The sequence below is a fragment of the Berghia stephanieae genome, chromosome 4 (genome assembly GCF_034508935.2).
Source record: "Berghia stephanieae isolate SIO BIC M18660-M18661 chromosome 4, UCSD_Bste_1.3, whole genome shotgun sequence".
In the NCBI taxonomy this organism is placed as follows: Eukaryota; Metazoa; Mollusca; class Gastropoda; order Nudibranchia; family Aeolidiidae; genus Berghia; species Berghia stephanieae.
The window spans coordinates 74,025,921-74,045,122 of NC_088363.1; the positions used below are offsets into that span (position 1 = coordinate 74,025,921).

The window sequence follows — 19,202 nt, forward strand, 5'->3', positions numbered from 1 at the left end:
AAAGTGATCCCTGCCAGATAGGCTGCGAGAAGCCATATAGTTTTTCATCTCTCTCTCTCTCTCTCTCTCTCTCTCTCTCTCTCTCTCTCTCTAGATAGATAGATAGATAGATAGATAGATAGATAGATAGATAGATAGATAGATAGATAGATAGATAGATAGTCAATGGAGCTGAGCCAAAAAAAAAAAGAAAGAAAGTATAATAAAAGTTCTAATTTAGTTTATCACCGTAAACCTGATCTTTATTATTTTTATTTTCCGACAACTTCTTCTTCTAGGTTCCATGCCTGGTCCAGGCTTCGGATACTGCATGAAATATCTCTCTCCATTCCTCCCTGTCTCTTGCTTTTTCAAACAGCTCTTGGATTGTTAGGTTGGTGAAGCCCTTCAGTTGGTCTATGAGTGTTTTTCTTTGTCTCCCCCGGGCGCGTTTACCAGGTATTTTTCCACAACTTGCCAGGTATTCATTCTTATCTTTCCGTACTATGTGTCCGAAAAAGGATAGTTGTCGATCCGCTATTAAGGGCATTAGTTTCCTTTGTTGGTATGTTTGTTTTAGCACTTCTTCGTTCGTTTTGTGTGCAGTATACGATATTCTCTGCATCCTTCTCAAGCACCACATTTCAAAAGCTTCAATGTTCTTTTGTGTTTCTGCATTTGTAGTCCAGCTTTCGCATCCGTATAACAAGATTGGCCACACGTAGCACTTCAAGACTCGGAATCTAATCCCGAACGACATCTGTTTGTTTTTCAAAATGTTTCCCAGGTCCATGAAGGCCTGTTTGGCTTGAGTTATTCTTGCTCGTATGTCTCGGTTACATCTTCCATCTGTTGTCACTATTGAACCTAGGTATTTAAAACTTTCTACGTTGGTAAGTTGCTCGCCGTGAATCGTTATATTGCAGGTGTTGTTGTTTTCGGGGTTTTTCTGTATTACCATGCATTCCGTTTTGGTGATATTCACTTCCATTCCCTTGGCTTCACTATCTACTATCACTTTGTCAACAATCTTTTGAAGTTGGATTTCTGATGTTGCAATGAGACTCCTTTCTTCATAGGAATGGAATTTCCTGAAGAGTTTCCGATTTTGATAGATGCCTACTGGGTGTAGTATAATGTTTGCATGAGTCTTTCTCATCAGCGCCAATGGAGTGCAGTTGTTTTAGTATTTCTTCGTGGCGTACTCTATCAAAAGCTTTTTTGTAGTCGACAAAACAGAGGTATAGTGGGGTCTGAACCTGTATAGCTCTTTCACTTAAAACACGGAGGAGGTATATTGCGTTCCTTGTCCCTCTGTCAGGTTGGAATCCATATTGTTCTTCTGCGATTTCGGGGTTAATCTTATTCCTTAGCCTGTTGATAATTATACGCAACAAATTAAGGTTAATCTAGTTCTGTCAAAGTGATAAAGTATTTATACTAAATCGCACAACATCCCTGGTTTGCTTAGAGCCTCTCCATTATCACTCTTTCGTTTGTATATTCATGATCCCAGGCTTCAGGCAAGTCTGCTTTCTACTTTGGGAGAGAATTTTGTTTCGTTATTATTTTGTTAGCTAACATTTTTATATTTCTTGTCTTGGCAGTCAAGTACCTCTCATGTTCACGGAGTTTAAAGATGTCAATAATAGACTTACACTGGGGATGCGCGCCATTATATCCAAGACCCTCACTCCCTTAGTTCAGGTGCGCTGGTTAAGACTTTTCGTGTTTATATTATGCCCTCTCTCTCTCTCTCTCTCTCTCTCTCTCTCTCTCTCTCTCTCTCTCTCTCTCTCTCTCTCTCTTTCCCTTTCTCTCTTTCTTTCATTCTTTCTTAATCTCTCTCTCCACCTTTCTCTCTCCCTCGCTCTCTCCCCCCTCTCTCTCTCTCTCTCTCTCTCTCTCTCTCTTCTCTCTTTCTTTTTCTCCATCTATCTCATTCCCTTTTTCTTTCTTACTTTCTTTCTTTCTTTCTTTCATAATCTCTCTCCCCCCCTCTCTCTATCTTTCTCTCCCCTCTCCCCCCTCTCTCTTTCTCTCCCTCCCTCTTTCTCTCTCTCTCTCTCTCTCTCTCTCTTTCTTTCTACTTCTTTCTTTGTTCTCTCTCTCTCTCTCTCACACCTTTCTTCATATTTCTCTATCCCCTTCTCTCTCTCTCTCTCTCTCTCTCTCTCTCTCTCTCTCTCTCTCTCTCTTTCTTTCTTTCTTTTTTTCCTCTCTCTTCCTTTCTACATTCTTTCTTTCTCTATCCCCCTCTCCTCCCCCCTCTCTCTCTTTTTTCTTTTCTACCCCCCCTCCCCCGCTCCAGTCTCTCTTTTTATTCCTTTCTCCCCCCCCCTCTCTCTCTCTTTCCTCCTCTCCCCTTTTATCCCTTCCTCCATTTTCTTAAAAATCTTAAAATTAATTATATTGAATTATATTGCACGAAGGAGATAGCTAAACCATGGGATAAACGAACGCAAAAACCAAAGAAATACGGTAAGCGGCATGACAAACAAGAGAAATTCCCGAAAGCGAGGGTCTTATCGTCGATGGCGGACACGGGTAGTGAAGTTACGGGATTTGATAGAATGGGATGGCTCTATCTTTCTATTTATACACCTATGATGTCAATAAACTCAACTGTCAAAATAATGAATGGGACAATGTTATCTCACTGAACTTGAAAACGATTTTAATTAAGACATCAATGAGTTACCCACTGTTTAAATTAAGTTCAGAAATACTTTTCAGTAACTAATTTCATGGATCCTGTAACTGTAACGCTAAACTGGACCTGAATAAGTATCCCTGGGTAAGTGAAGTCACAGTGTCAGTGACAGTCACAGTTTAGACGTCTAGAAATTGAAAATGAAAATGATGAAATGAAAGTAGAGTCTAGCGCTCTAGATGTTATTGTTATTGTTTTAAGACATTTTGTCTGTGCTCTTCTTCCTGTCACTCAACTTATTTTGTTTTCTCAACTCACTTCTTCTTCTTCTTCTTCTTCTTCTTCTTCTTCTTCTTCTTCTTCTTCTTCTTCTTCTTCTTCTTCTTCTTCTTCTTCTTCTTCTTCTTCTTCTTCTCCGCTTTCGGAGCGCATAGCTAGTTGAGTCTGAGTCCTTGGAAAAGGCTCTTTACTCACATTCTCTCACTTTAGCCAGGTGTAAAATGAGTACCTGAACCTGGTCGTTAAAAGCGGTGTCTCTGCCTTACAGTTACATGCGTGCGTCATGTCTTGTCCTAAATGTTAAATGTTGCTGTTGGACAGGGACCCATTATAAAGCGCTTTGAGCACGTTTAGCGGATATAAAAGCTCTTTTTTTCCTCCTCTTCTTCTTCCTTAAGGGGTGAGTCCGGGGAGCGACACTAAATCATTAAAGTAAGGGTCATATTTTTGGGAGGCCTTTCCGAAAGCCCCTTGTGCCAGCATTTTTTTCACTTTTGTATTTTCACCTTGGATCTTTTGTCACGCTTTTATTTATTCAATTTGTCAATAAATCATAGTAATAGTAGCATTTTAAAAACTCTAGAACAACCTTGACAGATTAGTGAAAGTTTAAACTTTCCTAATTTAATACAATTGTTTTGGTTTTCCACCGCCATTTTGGTTTTGAAGTATTCAAAGCAGTCCTAGTTTTTTTTCTTTTCTATTAGGGTTAGCTAACTATTGTCCATTACAATAATGAATAGGCCCATAAAATTGAGTTCAGATGTCAGACCTGCATATATGTACATGTCGTCTCTAAACAATCATTTATCTTAATACCAAGTACATACATGAGTAAACCTGGGCCAATGAAATATTTTACTACTGAGTTAAGTCTAAGAAATCTCAACATTTTGATTTCTGAGTTATCCAGCGTTATATTATATTGATGAAAGTGCTACAACATTGCTTGTTAAAATAGCCTACAAAGATATTATCAATACATATTAAGATCACTGTTGTACGGTGAAAATAGCCTACCAAGCTATTTTTCACAGTATGGTGAAAATATATACCTATTTCAAATGATATTGTTCTTTAAAAAAAAAACAAACAAAAAAATAAATTGAGCTTTAATAGCGCAATATCCACTAAATGCGCTCAAACCGCTTTACAAGGGGTCCCTGGTCAACAGCAACATTTAACATGTAGGACGGGACAAGCCGCCTGTTACTGTTAGGTGATATTACAATTTTTCGGACTAAGACAACGCTGTTAACGACCAGGTACTCATTTTACACCTGAGTACAGTGAGAGAATGTGGGTAAAGAGCCTTTTCCAAGGACGCAACTGCGCCGAGCGCGAGGCTCGAACCCAGGACCTTCTGATCCGAAAGCGAGTGTCATACCACAAGACCACATAGCCGCACGTTCTTTAAAAATGCCATGGAAATCAGGTTGTCGTTCTCAGACCCGCCTGCCAGTAATTACAGGCCGTTATCGACAAGACCCTAGTCAGTTAAATATTTTTTTACAAATTGCCAAACTAGTTATGGAAAAAAGCCAAAACAATCTGAAAAAGGTCAAGTTGTAATTTGTGTACCAAGTAGTCAGATAAAGTCAAGTGATTTTTTAAAACAAAACGAAAGTAAATAATGCTAAGATACTGAATCGAATTTTTCCATGCCAAAATTTAACGTTTTTGACATTTAGAACTGAAAACATCAAACTAGCATTTCCTCCTTATATGTATGTATATATATATATATATATATATATATATATATATAATATATATATATATATATATATATATATATATATATATATATATATATATGAACATTTAAATGTAAGTTACGCAGAAGTCTTTGTGGATAGAGAAGCTAGTGGGTTAGACTACCTTTCCAGTCCAGCCCCTATTCATTTGCTACAGATTTTTGACATTTAGAACTGAAAACGTCAAACTAGCATTTCCTCCTTATATATATATATATATATATATAATATATATATATAATATAATATAATATATATATATATATATATATATATATATATAAAGTATTGTTGTTGTGAATGTAAATGGCTCCTCTCTGCAATTTTCCATGCAATGTGAAATTGACTATTTTTGTAAGACATTGAAAATGACCGCCACTTTTAGAGATTACATTACTAAAGATGTCGCTTCAAAATTAGTTACAACACTCTTATTTTCAAAACTTGACTACTGTAATATTCTCATGTCAAACGTTGCAAAAGACAAACTTAGGTGTCTTCAACTTTTCAAAACAGTGCTGCTAAACTTGTTGCAAGCCAAGCAAGAATGGCACATTCATTTCCTATTTTTTAAGAATTGCATTGGCTTCTCCTAAAGCAATGTATCATCTTTACGATTATAATGCTCTGTTATATATGTATAATTGATCAGGCCCCTACCTATCTAAATGATTTCTAAGAAATTTATGTTCCTAAAAGAAGTTTAAGATTATCTTCAGATAATAGCAAACTGAACTCAATGAGCAACTACCAACTGACCCCCCCCCCGCCCCCCCCCCCCCCCCCCCCCAACCCAATAAAAGTGAAACACAGAAACCCCCTATAAATTTCATGTTTATTAACCAATTCACATAAAATTTGAACGGAAGTTACTACATTCACCGCTTTATGTGTAAATAAAATCATTATTCAACAAACTTATCATGGGAAAACAAAGCGATCAGTTCAGCATACCTCAATGAGTTTAATTTTCACAGAAAAAAAAAAGATCAACGTGCAAAGTAAGGCTACCATTTGGAGGTGGTCTTCTCACTCCAATAAATATATATGTAGCTTGAACAAAAGATTGCCCTGAAAGCAGTACACAGCGGGCAGCCTAAAACTCAAACAACACCAAAAAACCTGGACATTGTTTATCAATCAGTTCAAGAGAGACCTAAGAAATCTATAATTGCAGAAGATCACTTGAGCTTGAAATACCCAGTGAGTCATTGCATCAATTGAAATTGCGACCATACAAAATACAGACACATCACTTACTCACCGACCAACACAAAATGGAAAGGGTTGCCATGTGCCAATGGATGCTTGACAAAATTGAACACCAGACTAATTTTGTTTTAAAAATTTGGTTCAGTGATGAAGCTCTACCTTAATGGCTATGTGAAACTATACATGTATTTTGGGGTCCTCAGATGCTGGACGGAAGTATTCCAGAAAGGCTTGCATGATCAAAAAGTGACCATTTGGTGTGCAATTGGTTATTAAGGGGTCATCGGTCCTTATTTTTTTATGGATGAAAACAGGAACACTGCCACTGTTACTAGCGAGCATTACATCAGCATTTTGAAATGCTTTTGGAAATCGCTAGAGTTTTGTGTTGGTGAAAATGTACACTTACAATGGCTACAACAGGACGGATTGGCACCACATACTGATAAGAACTGGCTGGGTTGGATTGCACAACATATTGCCTCGAAAGTCATTCGTCGTCGGACTAGGTATGAGTGGGCAAGTTACAGCTCAATCCGTGTGACTTTCCCGTGTGATCTATGAATATATTTAAGGGATTGGTTTATGCATCAACAGTTTGATAACTTGGTTAACCTTCGAAAGGAGATTTCAAGAGAAGCAACACAGATCCCAGTCAAGCATTGCCAGAACATCATAGTTTTGTTAAGAGGTTGGAAAGAAATGGGAGGCATCTTGAACACATCATCATCATCATCATCATCATCATTTCCTTTTTCAACCTGGGTCAGGGTATAGGCCAGAGACAAACAGTTTCCACCCCTCTCTGTGTTGAGCTAACTTAAAAAAAAAATTCGTTACGTTTCTTATCACCTCTGTATATTAGCTTCTTTAACTCTTCTCCTATTTCTCCGTGGCCTTCTCCTTGATCTTCTGCCCTAAGAGTTCTAGTCCAATACTTTCTTTGATTTAGGTATAGTGGAGTCAGTCTTTCAAAGGGCGTGTCCAATCCACCTCCATCGTCTTCTTCCTATTTCCTCTTCCACTGGTTTCTGCTGTGTTCTTTTCCATACTTCTTCATTCTTAATCCTGTCCATCCATTTTAGAAGCTCTCACATGCACTTGTTTACGAAAATCTCTATCCTTTTACATGCCTGCGATGCATTCCAAGTTTCACATCCATACAGTAAGACTGACTTCACATTTGAATCCAAGGGAGATTTAGTTCTTCAAACTATTCAAAGATGTGAATGCAGCCTGTGCCTTTCCAAGCCATGCTTTCACCTCTTCTTTCAGGCCTCCATCTTTGTTTTTTATATTGCCCGAGATAGTAGAAAGTGTCTAATCTTCAAGTTCCTGATCTTTTACTTTGATCTGCTCCCTGTGACGCGTACCTATCCTTAAGACTGTTGACTTTGCAGGTTGAATTCTCAAACCAATAGATTCCAAGAGGCTCTTAAAGAATTGTCTCTCAAACATGTGCTGTTCAGATAAAAGTTAGCACACCACATCCATGTCATTTTGTCAGAATAAATGCGGATAAATGTTCTATCGAATGGCATAATGTTTATCTTTCTAATGTTTGTAGTTTTGCAGTTATTGCCTTTTCTTTGAGTTTCATTTTTTTTGAGTCCCTTGGTATAATTATAAATTCTATGTTGGAAGGGCTTTGAATGGTTTGGACCACTAGTGTGGAATAGATTACCTCAAAAAATTAAGAGAAGCAAAGACAATTGAAATTTTAAAATTCATGTTAAAACAATTTATTTCACAGAAACATTTTTGTAATTTGATTAACCACTGTTGTAATGGGTTAAAATTATTGTTTTATTTCTGTTAGTCTTTGTCAATGAAAATTGTCAAAATTTTCCTTTTTCAAACTGTTTATTATATTTCTTTATTTTTAAAGCACATTGAACCTTATGTAATTTTGTATTATGCGCTATAAAAATATCATATTCTTCTTCTTCTTCTTCTTCTTCTTCTTCTTCTTCTTCTTCTTCTTCTTCTTCTTCTTCTTCTTCTTCTTCTTCTTCTTCTTCTTCTTCTTCTTCTTCTTCTTCTTCTTCTTCTTCTTCTTCTTCACCTTTTTCTTCTTCTTCTTCACTTCTTCTTCGTCTTCTCATTATTATTGTTATTATTATTATTATTATTATTATTATTATTATTATTATTATTATTATTATTATTATTATTATTATTATTATTGTTGTTGTTGTTGTTGTTGTTGTTGTTGTTGTTGTTGTTGTTTGTTGTTGTTTTGTTGTTGTTATTATTATTATTATTAGTATAATAAATAAATAAATAAATAAAATTCCATTTATTACCATCACCCCTACAACATCCACCATATCATCATCCCTACCACCACTACTACAATCACCACCAAATCATCACCACAACCACCACCATATCGCCATCTCTGCCACAGCTACTATAACCACCACCAAATCATCCTCATCTCTACCACCACTACTATACCCAACACCACCACATCATCACTACCATCACTACTAGAACCACCACCAAATCATCATCACTACCACCACCACCACTACAACCAATGACATCATCATCAGTACCCCTGGTAGTATGACCACCACCGCATCATCATCATCATCATCCCTACCACTACCACAACCCGTCATCGCCACTACCAACACGAATACAACAACCACTACCTATTGCATCATCGTTACCACCACAACTACAACCAAACCCACCAGCACAAGATCAAACTGCCATTACAACCACCATCACCACTTCATCATCATCACTTCCACCACCATAAGATCAATACTGCCATACAACCACCACCACCACCATATCATCATCATCACTACCACCACTACTACAGCCACCATCATCAACACATCATCATCATCATTATCTAGCAATGACTATGAAAAATTTTTTTTTTCTCTTTTTGAGGAAATTTTTTGTCGAAAATCAAAGCCCTATCTCCACTGAGTAAAAATGTTTTTGAATTTTGAAAATCCATTCATAAATAAACAAGTTATGCAGTTTCAAAGGTATCATTTATTTGGATGACCCCCAAAGAGGAAAAAAACGCGAAAATATGGGACGCTTTTTCGGCATTTTTTTTCGACCTTTGGTTGTATCTTGCGTAATAAGTGGATTAAAAGATTGAAACTTGAAGAGCAAATTAGGATGGTGTTTTGTAAAATACGGGAAAAGTACTCGTCATATTCATATGAAATTTTACAACCAAAAAGAAGAAATGTTCATGTATTACCTTGTCAGCGACAAAACCTCCACGCCCGGTAGTTTTAGAAATATTTTACTTCAAAGAGTAAAAATCTATTTTTAACGGTCTTTTGGTAATCGCACGAGTTTTGTCGCTTGACATAATCTAAAATGACATTTTTTCTAACTGTGTGCCAACTTTCAGTCATGTTCATCGATATACAGCGTCGTAATTAATTTTTTAAAATAGCATATACGAAACGGCTTCGTCCCATATTTTGACGCGAATTCGTGCACTTCGTGAGCGAAAAAGAGGCCCAAAGATTTGTGCGGGATAGTCATTGCTACATTATCTACACAATCACTACTACAACCACCACCCCACTAATTCATCATCGTCACAACCACCACTACAACCACCACCATCACCACATCATCATCATCATCATCATCATCACTGCCATCATTACATACTACAACTACTACCACATCGTCTTTATTACCTTCATTACAATAACCACCGTCAGCAGCAAAGGACATATGCCGGAGCTATAGTTTTTCAATCATTATCGATATCTGGCCATTGAAGAACTTTTAGAATCAAAATCAGATGCTAGAGTTTGAGAGATTATCCTCACAAACCTGACTCGTTTCATTGCCATCTGCTGGCGAGTTCTCCGTGTTGAGGGGGGCAAGAAAGGTATGATGTGATTAACCGTAAAGCCACTGAAAGATTACACGTGCAATGAACTTTTGTCTGATGTGCCCATTTAGTAATGTGTTCATCTTTGTTCGTATTTACATTAATTTGTTATAAATACATTATGCCTGGAGCATAACGAAACGACGCGATCGTTTCCTGTTCATCATATGTATGTATGATGTATACATTTATACATTGCATTAAATCAATTCGATTTGATTTACGCTTCCTTACTTTTCTATTTCATATCATGACAGTGTTTCGTGTTCAGTCATCACATAAATACATAAAATAAAAATATTTGATCGATTGTGTGAGTGTACATTCAGCATAATGTGTTGTGCCCCACAAAGCGGGTTATTGTATGGACTTCATTCACTATTGTTATACATCAATCAGATCTGAATATTATAAAACCCCTTTTATGATTGTTACATTATATTTCAATTGATTTTAGGTAATACTCTTCTTTTTACTCATTTGTTTAGGACACTCAGTGGTTTGTGTTTTGCGTTTTAATAAAATGCACATGTTGCATTAACTTGTACTACTACCACCACTACCACCACCACTACCACCACCACCACCACCACCACCACCACTACTACTACTACTACTACTACTACTACTACTACTACTACTACTACTAATACTACTACTACTACTACTTCTACTACTACGACGATTTATATATATATATATATATATACTACTACTACTACTACTACTACTACTACTACTACTACTACTACTACTACTACTACTACTACTACTACTACTACTACTACTACTACTACTACTACTACTACTACCTACTACTACTACTACTACTACTATACTACGATATATATATATATATATAATATATATATATAATATATATATATATATATATATATATATTACTATACTACTACTACTACTACTACTACTACTACTACTACTACTACTACTACTACTGCTACTAATACTACTACTACTACTACTATATATATATATATATATATATATATATATATATATATATATATATATATATATATATATCACATTTACCATTTTCAACAGAATGTATGCATCTTAGCAAGGCTGAAACAAGATGTTTTCCTTAAGCCTTCTACGATTTGGACTGGTCATCTCAGCTTATTGGACAGTTGCCATCGCAATGGTTTTTGTCAGCAAGCGGTTGATGAGTGGCCCTGAGATCAGTTCGGACATAACCCTGCTTCTTGTATGGATACAGAACATAATTGCAATGTCCAGTATTGGCATACCATACCTGATGTCTCAGTTCCTTGGCAAAACTTGGTATGGTCCTGTATTCAACTTAAAGATGTTGTTGATTCCTGATATGATCTACGCTTCAATTACTTTCACAGGAACACTTGTTTTCAACAATCTAATGCTCAAATATATCAGTGTTGCATTTTACCAAGTTGCAAGATCTCTGACATTGATTTTTGTGATAACTTTCAGTGCATTGTTCTTGAAAGAGCGAGTGACCGCTTTGATAATTATATCATGCATGTGTATTATATCTGGTTTTTGTATTAGTGTAGATGTAGAAATGATATCTCATGGTGTCCAAGCTATAGGAATTGTATATGGTATCATTGCCAGCCTGATGGCAGCTCTTTGCGGTGTTTTCTTTAAACGTGTTCAAAAAAAATTCAAACTTGGTACCATGCAGTTAGCTCTGAACAACAGCTTTATAAGTTGTGCTGCCATGAGTCCTTTGATATTGACAACTGGTCAGTTGAGGGATTTTATCTCATCACCTGCAATGTGGAATTCTCTAGTATGGTTTTTTATTATATTATCCGGTGTTATTAGCTTATTTATGGGATGGATCAGTGCATTACAGATCACTGTGACGTCCCCACTTACCCACAATATAAGTATTAATGCCAAGTCAGTATTTCAGACATTGCTAGCTGTTGCATGGAGTGGAGAGAGCCGAAGTAGTACTTGGTGGATTGGCAATGCATTCGTCATTGCTGGCATTGCAGCATACACATCTGGTAAAATCCAATCAATCAACAAGGTAGATAACTATGAAAAAGTTTATGAAGCATCAAGACCTGTCTCTGAGCAGAATGGTGATGGTGGTGGTGGTCATGATGATGATGGTGGTGGTGATAATAAAGATGATGACAGCAGTAGAAATAATGATCTCAAACAGTACCATGATTAATTATGATATTAAACTTTGTTTGCAAAATGCCCCTTGTGATTCAAAGAACATATAGTTACATATTGAATGTCCCGGACTCGATGACAGTTCAAAGCAACAAAGAAAACAAATGCCACTTGAATTAGAACAAATTTCTTTAGAAATATATGCGGTGTGTTCCAGAATTACGTTTACCTCTTCTATAACTTTGCTTATAAGCAACCTAGAACTGCCAAAATTTGAGACAATATTATGACGTCATATCTAAGAAATCTCGATGCCACAATTCAAGTATACTGGTTGTGTCATAGATAGACCTGTCACGTGGCAACACGTCTGAAAACAGCTTTTACATTCTTGTCATTCCCTATTACCTAGACTTTGTTTTGCTGACTTCAATTCAGCATTTTTCAAATACAAAAAAGCCATGTCTCAATTAGTCAAAGACATGGCTGTTATACCAGCTCTTTCTCACATCTACATTTTAAATGTGTTTGCAGTCCAGATGTTTATACACGAATCCTTTCAGTTTTGGTGCACACCGGTACAAAAGTGGGAAAGCTACTGATTGTTTTTTGGTGGTCATCAAGTTTTGGACATTTTAGGTACATTGTAGATGCCGTATATTTATATTCTCTGATACTGATATTATTGAGTTCAAATAATGTTCCTAGTGTGAATGCTGAGCAAAATGTTATTGTTCTTCTATCATACTTGAAATCGTCACATAGGGCACTATGCTTGTTTAATTTATTATCACAAATAATTTAGTTTGTCTAGCATTTACAGACATGTGCTGAGCTCACTACATTTTTGAAACTAAAAAATAATTTCATGTATTCAAGAAAACATGAATCGTGTGATGTCTCTTATCATTTGTTAGCAAAATTGAAGAAACCACAACTATCAAAACCAGATATTGCTGGCATCTTAAGATATTGATACAAAATATCTTTTATTAACCGGTATATGGTTTTTAAGATAATTAAAAGAAAGAAAACTCATTGGTATGTTGATTAAAAAAACAAACTGTGTTAATATTTTTTTTGCCTCTTCTACTTCTAAAACTCTTACTTATACACTCTTTTGTTATTTAAAAAATTATGTGAATAAGTCATCCAAATAAAATTTACAAGTCAAGATTTACCTTAAAAAAAAGGCAGCAAATGATGGGTATTGTAACTGATATTTATCTGGCCTTTCAACCTTAGTTAAATCAAGTTGTGATCCGATTCTGTGTTGTGTTGTACCATTATGCTCAACTATGTATAATCCTTAAATTTGAGCGTATATAATTGTTAGTCTGGTATGAAAGTCGTTATTGTTTTATTGTTTTATTCATGTTGAATGACAACTTCCAGATTAGAAGTGTCTACCTAATGTATTGTCTTCTTTTTCTATGGCATATTACTTCAAGCAATTTGGGATTTCATTAATATGACTAAGTTTTGAACTAAATACAGCAGTCTTGATAGTGGAAAGTTAAAAAAAAAAAGATTCAGCCAACTTTTACTCCCAAACCAAAAATTGTGAAATCTCAGGTTTAAGGTTATTTGAAAAGCTGACAATCTTTATCTCAACGTATGATGCAATAGATTTTGACCAAGATGATGAAAAAAAAATAGAAAGACTTTTTGTCATTGTTTTGTATTCAATTTCTGATCAGGTTTCTTTTGCAGTGTCCATCCCTCCCAGTGATTCTTGCATGACCCTATGTCATCCATTACATGCATTCCTCTCCATCTTGACTTTCGGTCTTTACATGATTGTAGTTCTTTTGCCTCCCAAATAAATAAGGGACTGATATGAGGAGGTGACTTTGAAAACTTGCACTGCCAAGTCGCATTTTCATCATTCAGAGACAACTGCGATTTTTTGTTATTTATTTAGTGGCTTAAAGAGGAAAATACTTGTCTTTTTTCTCATAGAACAATACTCTGGGCGTTTTGAATCTTCAAATTTTCTCTGGTGATTCAATTGAATCCAATAAATTTAAGTTAAGAGTGTTAGCTCGTTTTCTATTTGGATTTGACATAGCAACTTTTGAAAGACATAGCGCGTTTTCTATTTGGATTTGACATAGCAACTTTTGAAAGACATCGCCTCTGGGCGGAATCCTCTGACTTCCCATCGGAAGGAGGTCACTTGCTGTGTCTTCTCTTGCCCCCATATCTGTTTTCTCTTTCCATTTTGCTCTCTGTCCTTGTTCTGGATTGAGATTGCTTAGTTTATTTCCTGATCCTGACGGGGATCATTAGCTGGTAGGGATACTCTCGATTGTTCAGTACATTTCAAGTTCAACGTCTTTATCTGCAAAAGGAGAATTACCCATCACTGCAGATTTTATACAATTATGTGGTGACCTTCTCCATCATTGTGTTATTGAGTTGAAAGATAAATGTTTAATAGTTAATCAGATTTGTTGTTGCTGGTCATGGTTATGTCTAGGATTTCTGGTGGGAGAGTGTTCCATTCCTTGATGGTTCTTGGGAAGAAACTGTTTTTATGTGTGTTGGAATTGTGAACTTACTGCTATGATAATTTATTGTGAATGTACAGTGTTGTTTTGTGAAATATTGTTTTAGAACTACTGCTGTTGTATTAGAATGTACTGTTCTGTGAAGTTGGAACATCCTGGTTCACGCAAGTAATTGTTGGTTTCTTTGAGAGATGCTATTTTTCCCTTGTAAATAATCTTTCTGTTACTGTTATGTTCTATTATTATTATTATTATTATTATTATTATTATTATTATTATTATTATTATTATTATATATTATATCATCATCATCATCATCATCATCATTCATCATCATCATCATCATCATCATCATCACTCATCATCATCATCATCATCATCATCATCATCATCATCATTATTATTATTATTATTATTATTATTATTATTTTATTATTATTATTATTATTATTTATTATTATTATTATTATTATTATTATATTATTATTATTATTATATATTATTTTAATATTTTTTATTGTTTAATACGTTTATTTAATATCATTTGAGAGTATCCTTCATTGCGGGATCCTTTGTTTGTACCTGGATTGGACTTCTAGGTAATGTCAAAATAGGCACATCGAAGGCTTGATCATGGAATCTTCTGTTTCCTATTTAAATCAGCACCTTTGTCTTCCTTTTTCTTCAGTGCTTCCAACTTCATACCGACAACTTTCCTCTATCATCTTCCTTTTTATTGGCACCTGAAATGACCTAACAGTGTCGCAAGCGCCGTAAAACCCCTAAAAACAAACAAACAAAACAAAAGTCACCAAATTGACAGAAATCCAGTAGTTAAATGGACCAAGTAAAAGATTGATTAACATTTGTACCAGCATTATCAGATCCTGCAATTCAACTTCATTTACTACTTTGCTAGATCTCAAAACGAATGGTATAAATTACAAACAATTTTTTTAGTCCGTTTGATTTTACATTATTCACGAACACTAAATTGAATATTGGAATGAAATGATCTGATCTTTGTTGAAGAAACGAGTTTATATGTGTCTGTATTTGGGATGTGATTGTGTAATCATTATTGTCATTTGACATATAGTGTCATGGGTTTTTATTAAAAAGATAGTATCTTCCTGAAAAAAAAGCAATAATAATGATATTATAAAATTGCACATTTTATGAATGAATGAATAGATTAATTAATCAATTAACTTATTATTATTATTATTATTATTATTATTATTATTATTATTATTATTATTATTATTATTATTATTATTATTATTATTACTACTATTATTATTGTTGCAATAACAACAACAACAACAACAATAGCAACAACACATTCGCTCACATACAATAACATTTTAGAAACAAAAACAATATTAGCAATAACAGCATCATTATCGTCATCAACAACATATATGCATACAACATCGACAATGAAACCAACCCCCCCCTCCAAAAAAAAAAAAAAAACAAAAAAAACAAAACAAAAAGAACAACAAAAAACAAAACAACCCCCCCCCCCCCCAAAATAAACCCAAAAAAAACAAACTAACAAACAAGCAAGTAAATAAAAACAAAACACAAAGAAACAAACAAATTTAAAAAAAACCCCCAAAACATAGAATGTTTTACTGCAATGCTGTTGCTTTACCAATCCATTGTTGACATCAATTGTTATCTATAACGCTGTATGGCTATATGAGTCAGTTTCAGTTTAATGTACCATTTCAGTGACAAATATCTCTGACTTGGCAAGTCTTACATTTTTTGGACGAAGTTTCTTGAAAAGACTTCTGCTTACTGGCACCTCAACTTTAGACTGGTATAGGGTGTACAGGAAATCAAGTGTTTCTTGTAAGACAAACACTGGCATATCATTTTTCACTTTGTTTTTCGGGGACAGCTGTGTTGAAAACTCTGGAGATAGATAAAAATATTTCACTTCGCGGTGCCGCTTAACTGTTCCAGTTGATTTCTGCCGTAGGCAGTCTACTTCCCTCAGCTTATTCAACCCGTAGGGATAGGTCATGTTCAAGCCAAATGCTGAACCTGCCTTTCTCCTGTTGTGCTTAGATTTATTAAAAATTTGTTTCGCAATATCTCTCTTCGTTTTCCGTTTCAACTTGATACTGTTACTCTCTGAGTCGTGCAATGGAACTGTAGAACCTAATGTCCTCACCACACCTTTCATGACTGCACTCTGCCTTTCAGAATCAGCTGGGAGACTGTTACAGACTTTCTTGATCGCCATATACTTGCTTCGCTTTGACCCTTTTTTGCTGGGTTGCAACCACAGTTACACAGTCTGTGGTTGCGACTTCAATGTTGGAGTTGGAAGATTTTTCTTGAATCATTTTTTTACTTTGCCTTCTGATTGTGATAATATTTTCGGCATTTCTTTGTCTCCTCCACTTTTGAGATATCCACTGGCTCCTTTCCTTCTTGTTCCTCTTCACATGCAAACTTTTTTGCTTCGCCTTTTGCGTTCTCGTTACTATAGGGGTCTTCTTGTTTGGTGTAGTGAATGGGTTGTTTTCTACATCAGCTCTTTTTCTCTCTCTGTGTTTGCATACCCGTTCCCTTGTCCTTGCTATAATTTCTTCTTTTTCTTCATCTGCCTTTCTTTTGAAGCCGGAACAACTGATTTCTCTTGACAGGTTTCTCTTTAGTCAAGTTCTAGTCAGTCCGTGATTTCAGCCGTTCTCTATAATTTCTAGACTTCTCAGCTGATGTCATGGACACCTTCTTTACTGGTCGATCATTGGCAACAAGTTCAGCATCAGATTTTTTTAGCCAACCGTATTCTTAAACCTGAAAGGAACATAAAGAGCATGTGAGATCTAGTGTCTGTGTCTGCCAAACAGTGTAAGTTTTAAAAAATGGTTCACTCAATCAAACGTCACCAAGACAAGTAATTCTACTATTTATAACTGAACAAGAAGCCCCCCCCCCCTCTCTCTCTCTCTCTCTCTTTCTCTCTCTCTCTCTCTCTCTCTCTCTCTCTCTCTCTCTCTCTCTCTCTCTCTCTCTCTCTCTCTCTCTCTCTCTCTCTCTCTCTCTCTCTTTTAGTTTTGCTTTTCCAGTAAAATCTGGATTTGAAGACATGTACCTATACAGTTTGGCATTTTCACAGAGATGGCAAGAGCAATGTCTTACTTGTGACATAAAAACTATCTGAAGCCATTATGTCCAAGTAAAGTTGAGCCACAAAATTTCACATTTGTTTCTTTAATGTACATACGATTGTTCATTGTAAAGAAATATTCCCAACACATTAAATATATACCACTCAAAATTCTTATTCACTGTTTTCTGACAGAAAATTTCAGAAGAGCCATAACGTAAAGAATCTATGAATAAAAAAGTGTGATGACTGTTACTCGTGACATCAACAGAATCCCATTTCTATAATGTCCATATTATGAGCTTGACGTATTATGAGATTATAAAAACTTATAATTTAATTATATAATGTGTGTTTTCTCATTCCGTTTTTTGAAGTCAATGACATTTTGAATAGTTTCCATGCTCGTGTAATTGATCTTTCGCTATTTTACTTTTTCTTTCGAATATTGTATTTTTAATCCAACTTCTAAAAGAACTCATTTGATTTGTAAATTAAATAATTAATTGCATATTGCATTAAAACTTGAGGTCGTAATCCCTGTGAGTCACAGAACTCATTACTTTTCCAAGATTTTAGATCCGATTTAGATGTGAAGGGAAAATGGTTAATGTTACTAAATTTAAAAACTATTACTAAGTTATTAAAAATGACAATTTAGATAATAGTCACGCAGAGTCAATAAGGTCGAAGTTATTGGTAAAACGTGTGACACTCGTTACTTTTAACCAAAATATAGCTATACTCTATAATGTCCATGTATCATGAGTCACAGAACTCATTACTTTTCCAAGATTTGAGATCTGATTTAGATGTGAAGGGAAAATGGTTAATATTTACCAAATCTAAAAACTATTACTAGTTATTCAAAATGACATTTTAGATAATAGTCACACATAATAAACATGGTTGAAGTTATTGGTAAAAGTTGTGTGACCAAAATATAGCTATACTCTATAATGTCCATGTAACGCTGAGACACATAATTTAAACAACACAGATTTTTACAGCTAGATAAGGGTACATTAGTAGATCAAGGGCCTAATTTAAAGATTAAAAGGGAAAATGACATCCTTCAAAATAAATGTAAAAATAAACAACAACAAAAAACAAAAAAAACAAAACGAAAACAGAAAGCTTAAAGGAACGAATCACTGCTTTGAAATCGTGTAATACATGTTACACCGTGACATGAATATAATTATGATTTTGTAACAAGCATCACAATACCATTGCAAATATTCAATAACGCTTAAATGGCTTAAACAACCTACGTTTTATCCAGCTGTGCCAATGCATACCACATCATTCATTTATTCATTGTTAAAATCATACTGAAATGATCAATAATTTCACTCTTGCAAAGCTTATCAAACGTAATAACATTATCATCGTGACACTCGTTTCTCGAGACATGCATTACTCTAATGTCACATCCTCAACTTTTTGAGTCCAACTTCAAAGACAACAAATGGCTTAATCGTAGTCTAACTAGATTCAAAACAATCTGTAGGCAATCCGGAAATATCAGGATAGCTTCTCGACATCCATCAAAGTAGAAAAGATAAATAATAAACAGATATGTTTAGTTGCCTGTGATGCATGTTACATTTTTCATAAAATGTGACTCTCGTTACACAAAAGAAAT

The 19,202-nt window shown here is 35.1% G+C and overlaps 1 protein-coding gene across 1 annotated transcript; it reads left to right on the plus strand.

Moving 5' to 3' along the window:
• Positions 1–2,593: 2,593 nt before the first annotated feature.
• Positions 2,594–13,469, plus strand: LOC144971224 (GDP-fucose transporter 1-like). Its single transcript, XM_078911732.1, has 2 exons — positions 2,594–2,776; positions 10,838–13,469. The coding sequence occupies exon 2, from the start codon at positions 10,869–10,871 to the stop codon at positions 11,961–11,963; it is 1,095 nt and encodes a 364-aa protein (XP_078767858.1). The 5' UTR covers positions 2,594–2,776; positions 10,838–10,868; the 3' UTR covers positions 11,964–13,469.
• Positions 13,470–19,202: the final 5,733 nt, after the last annotated feature.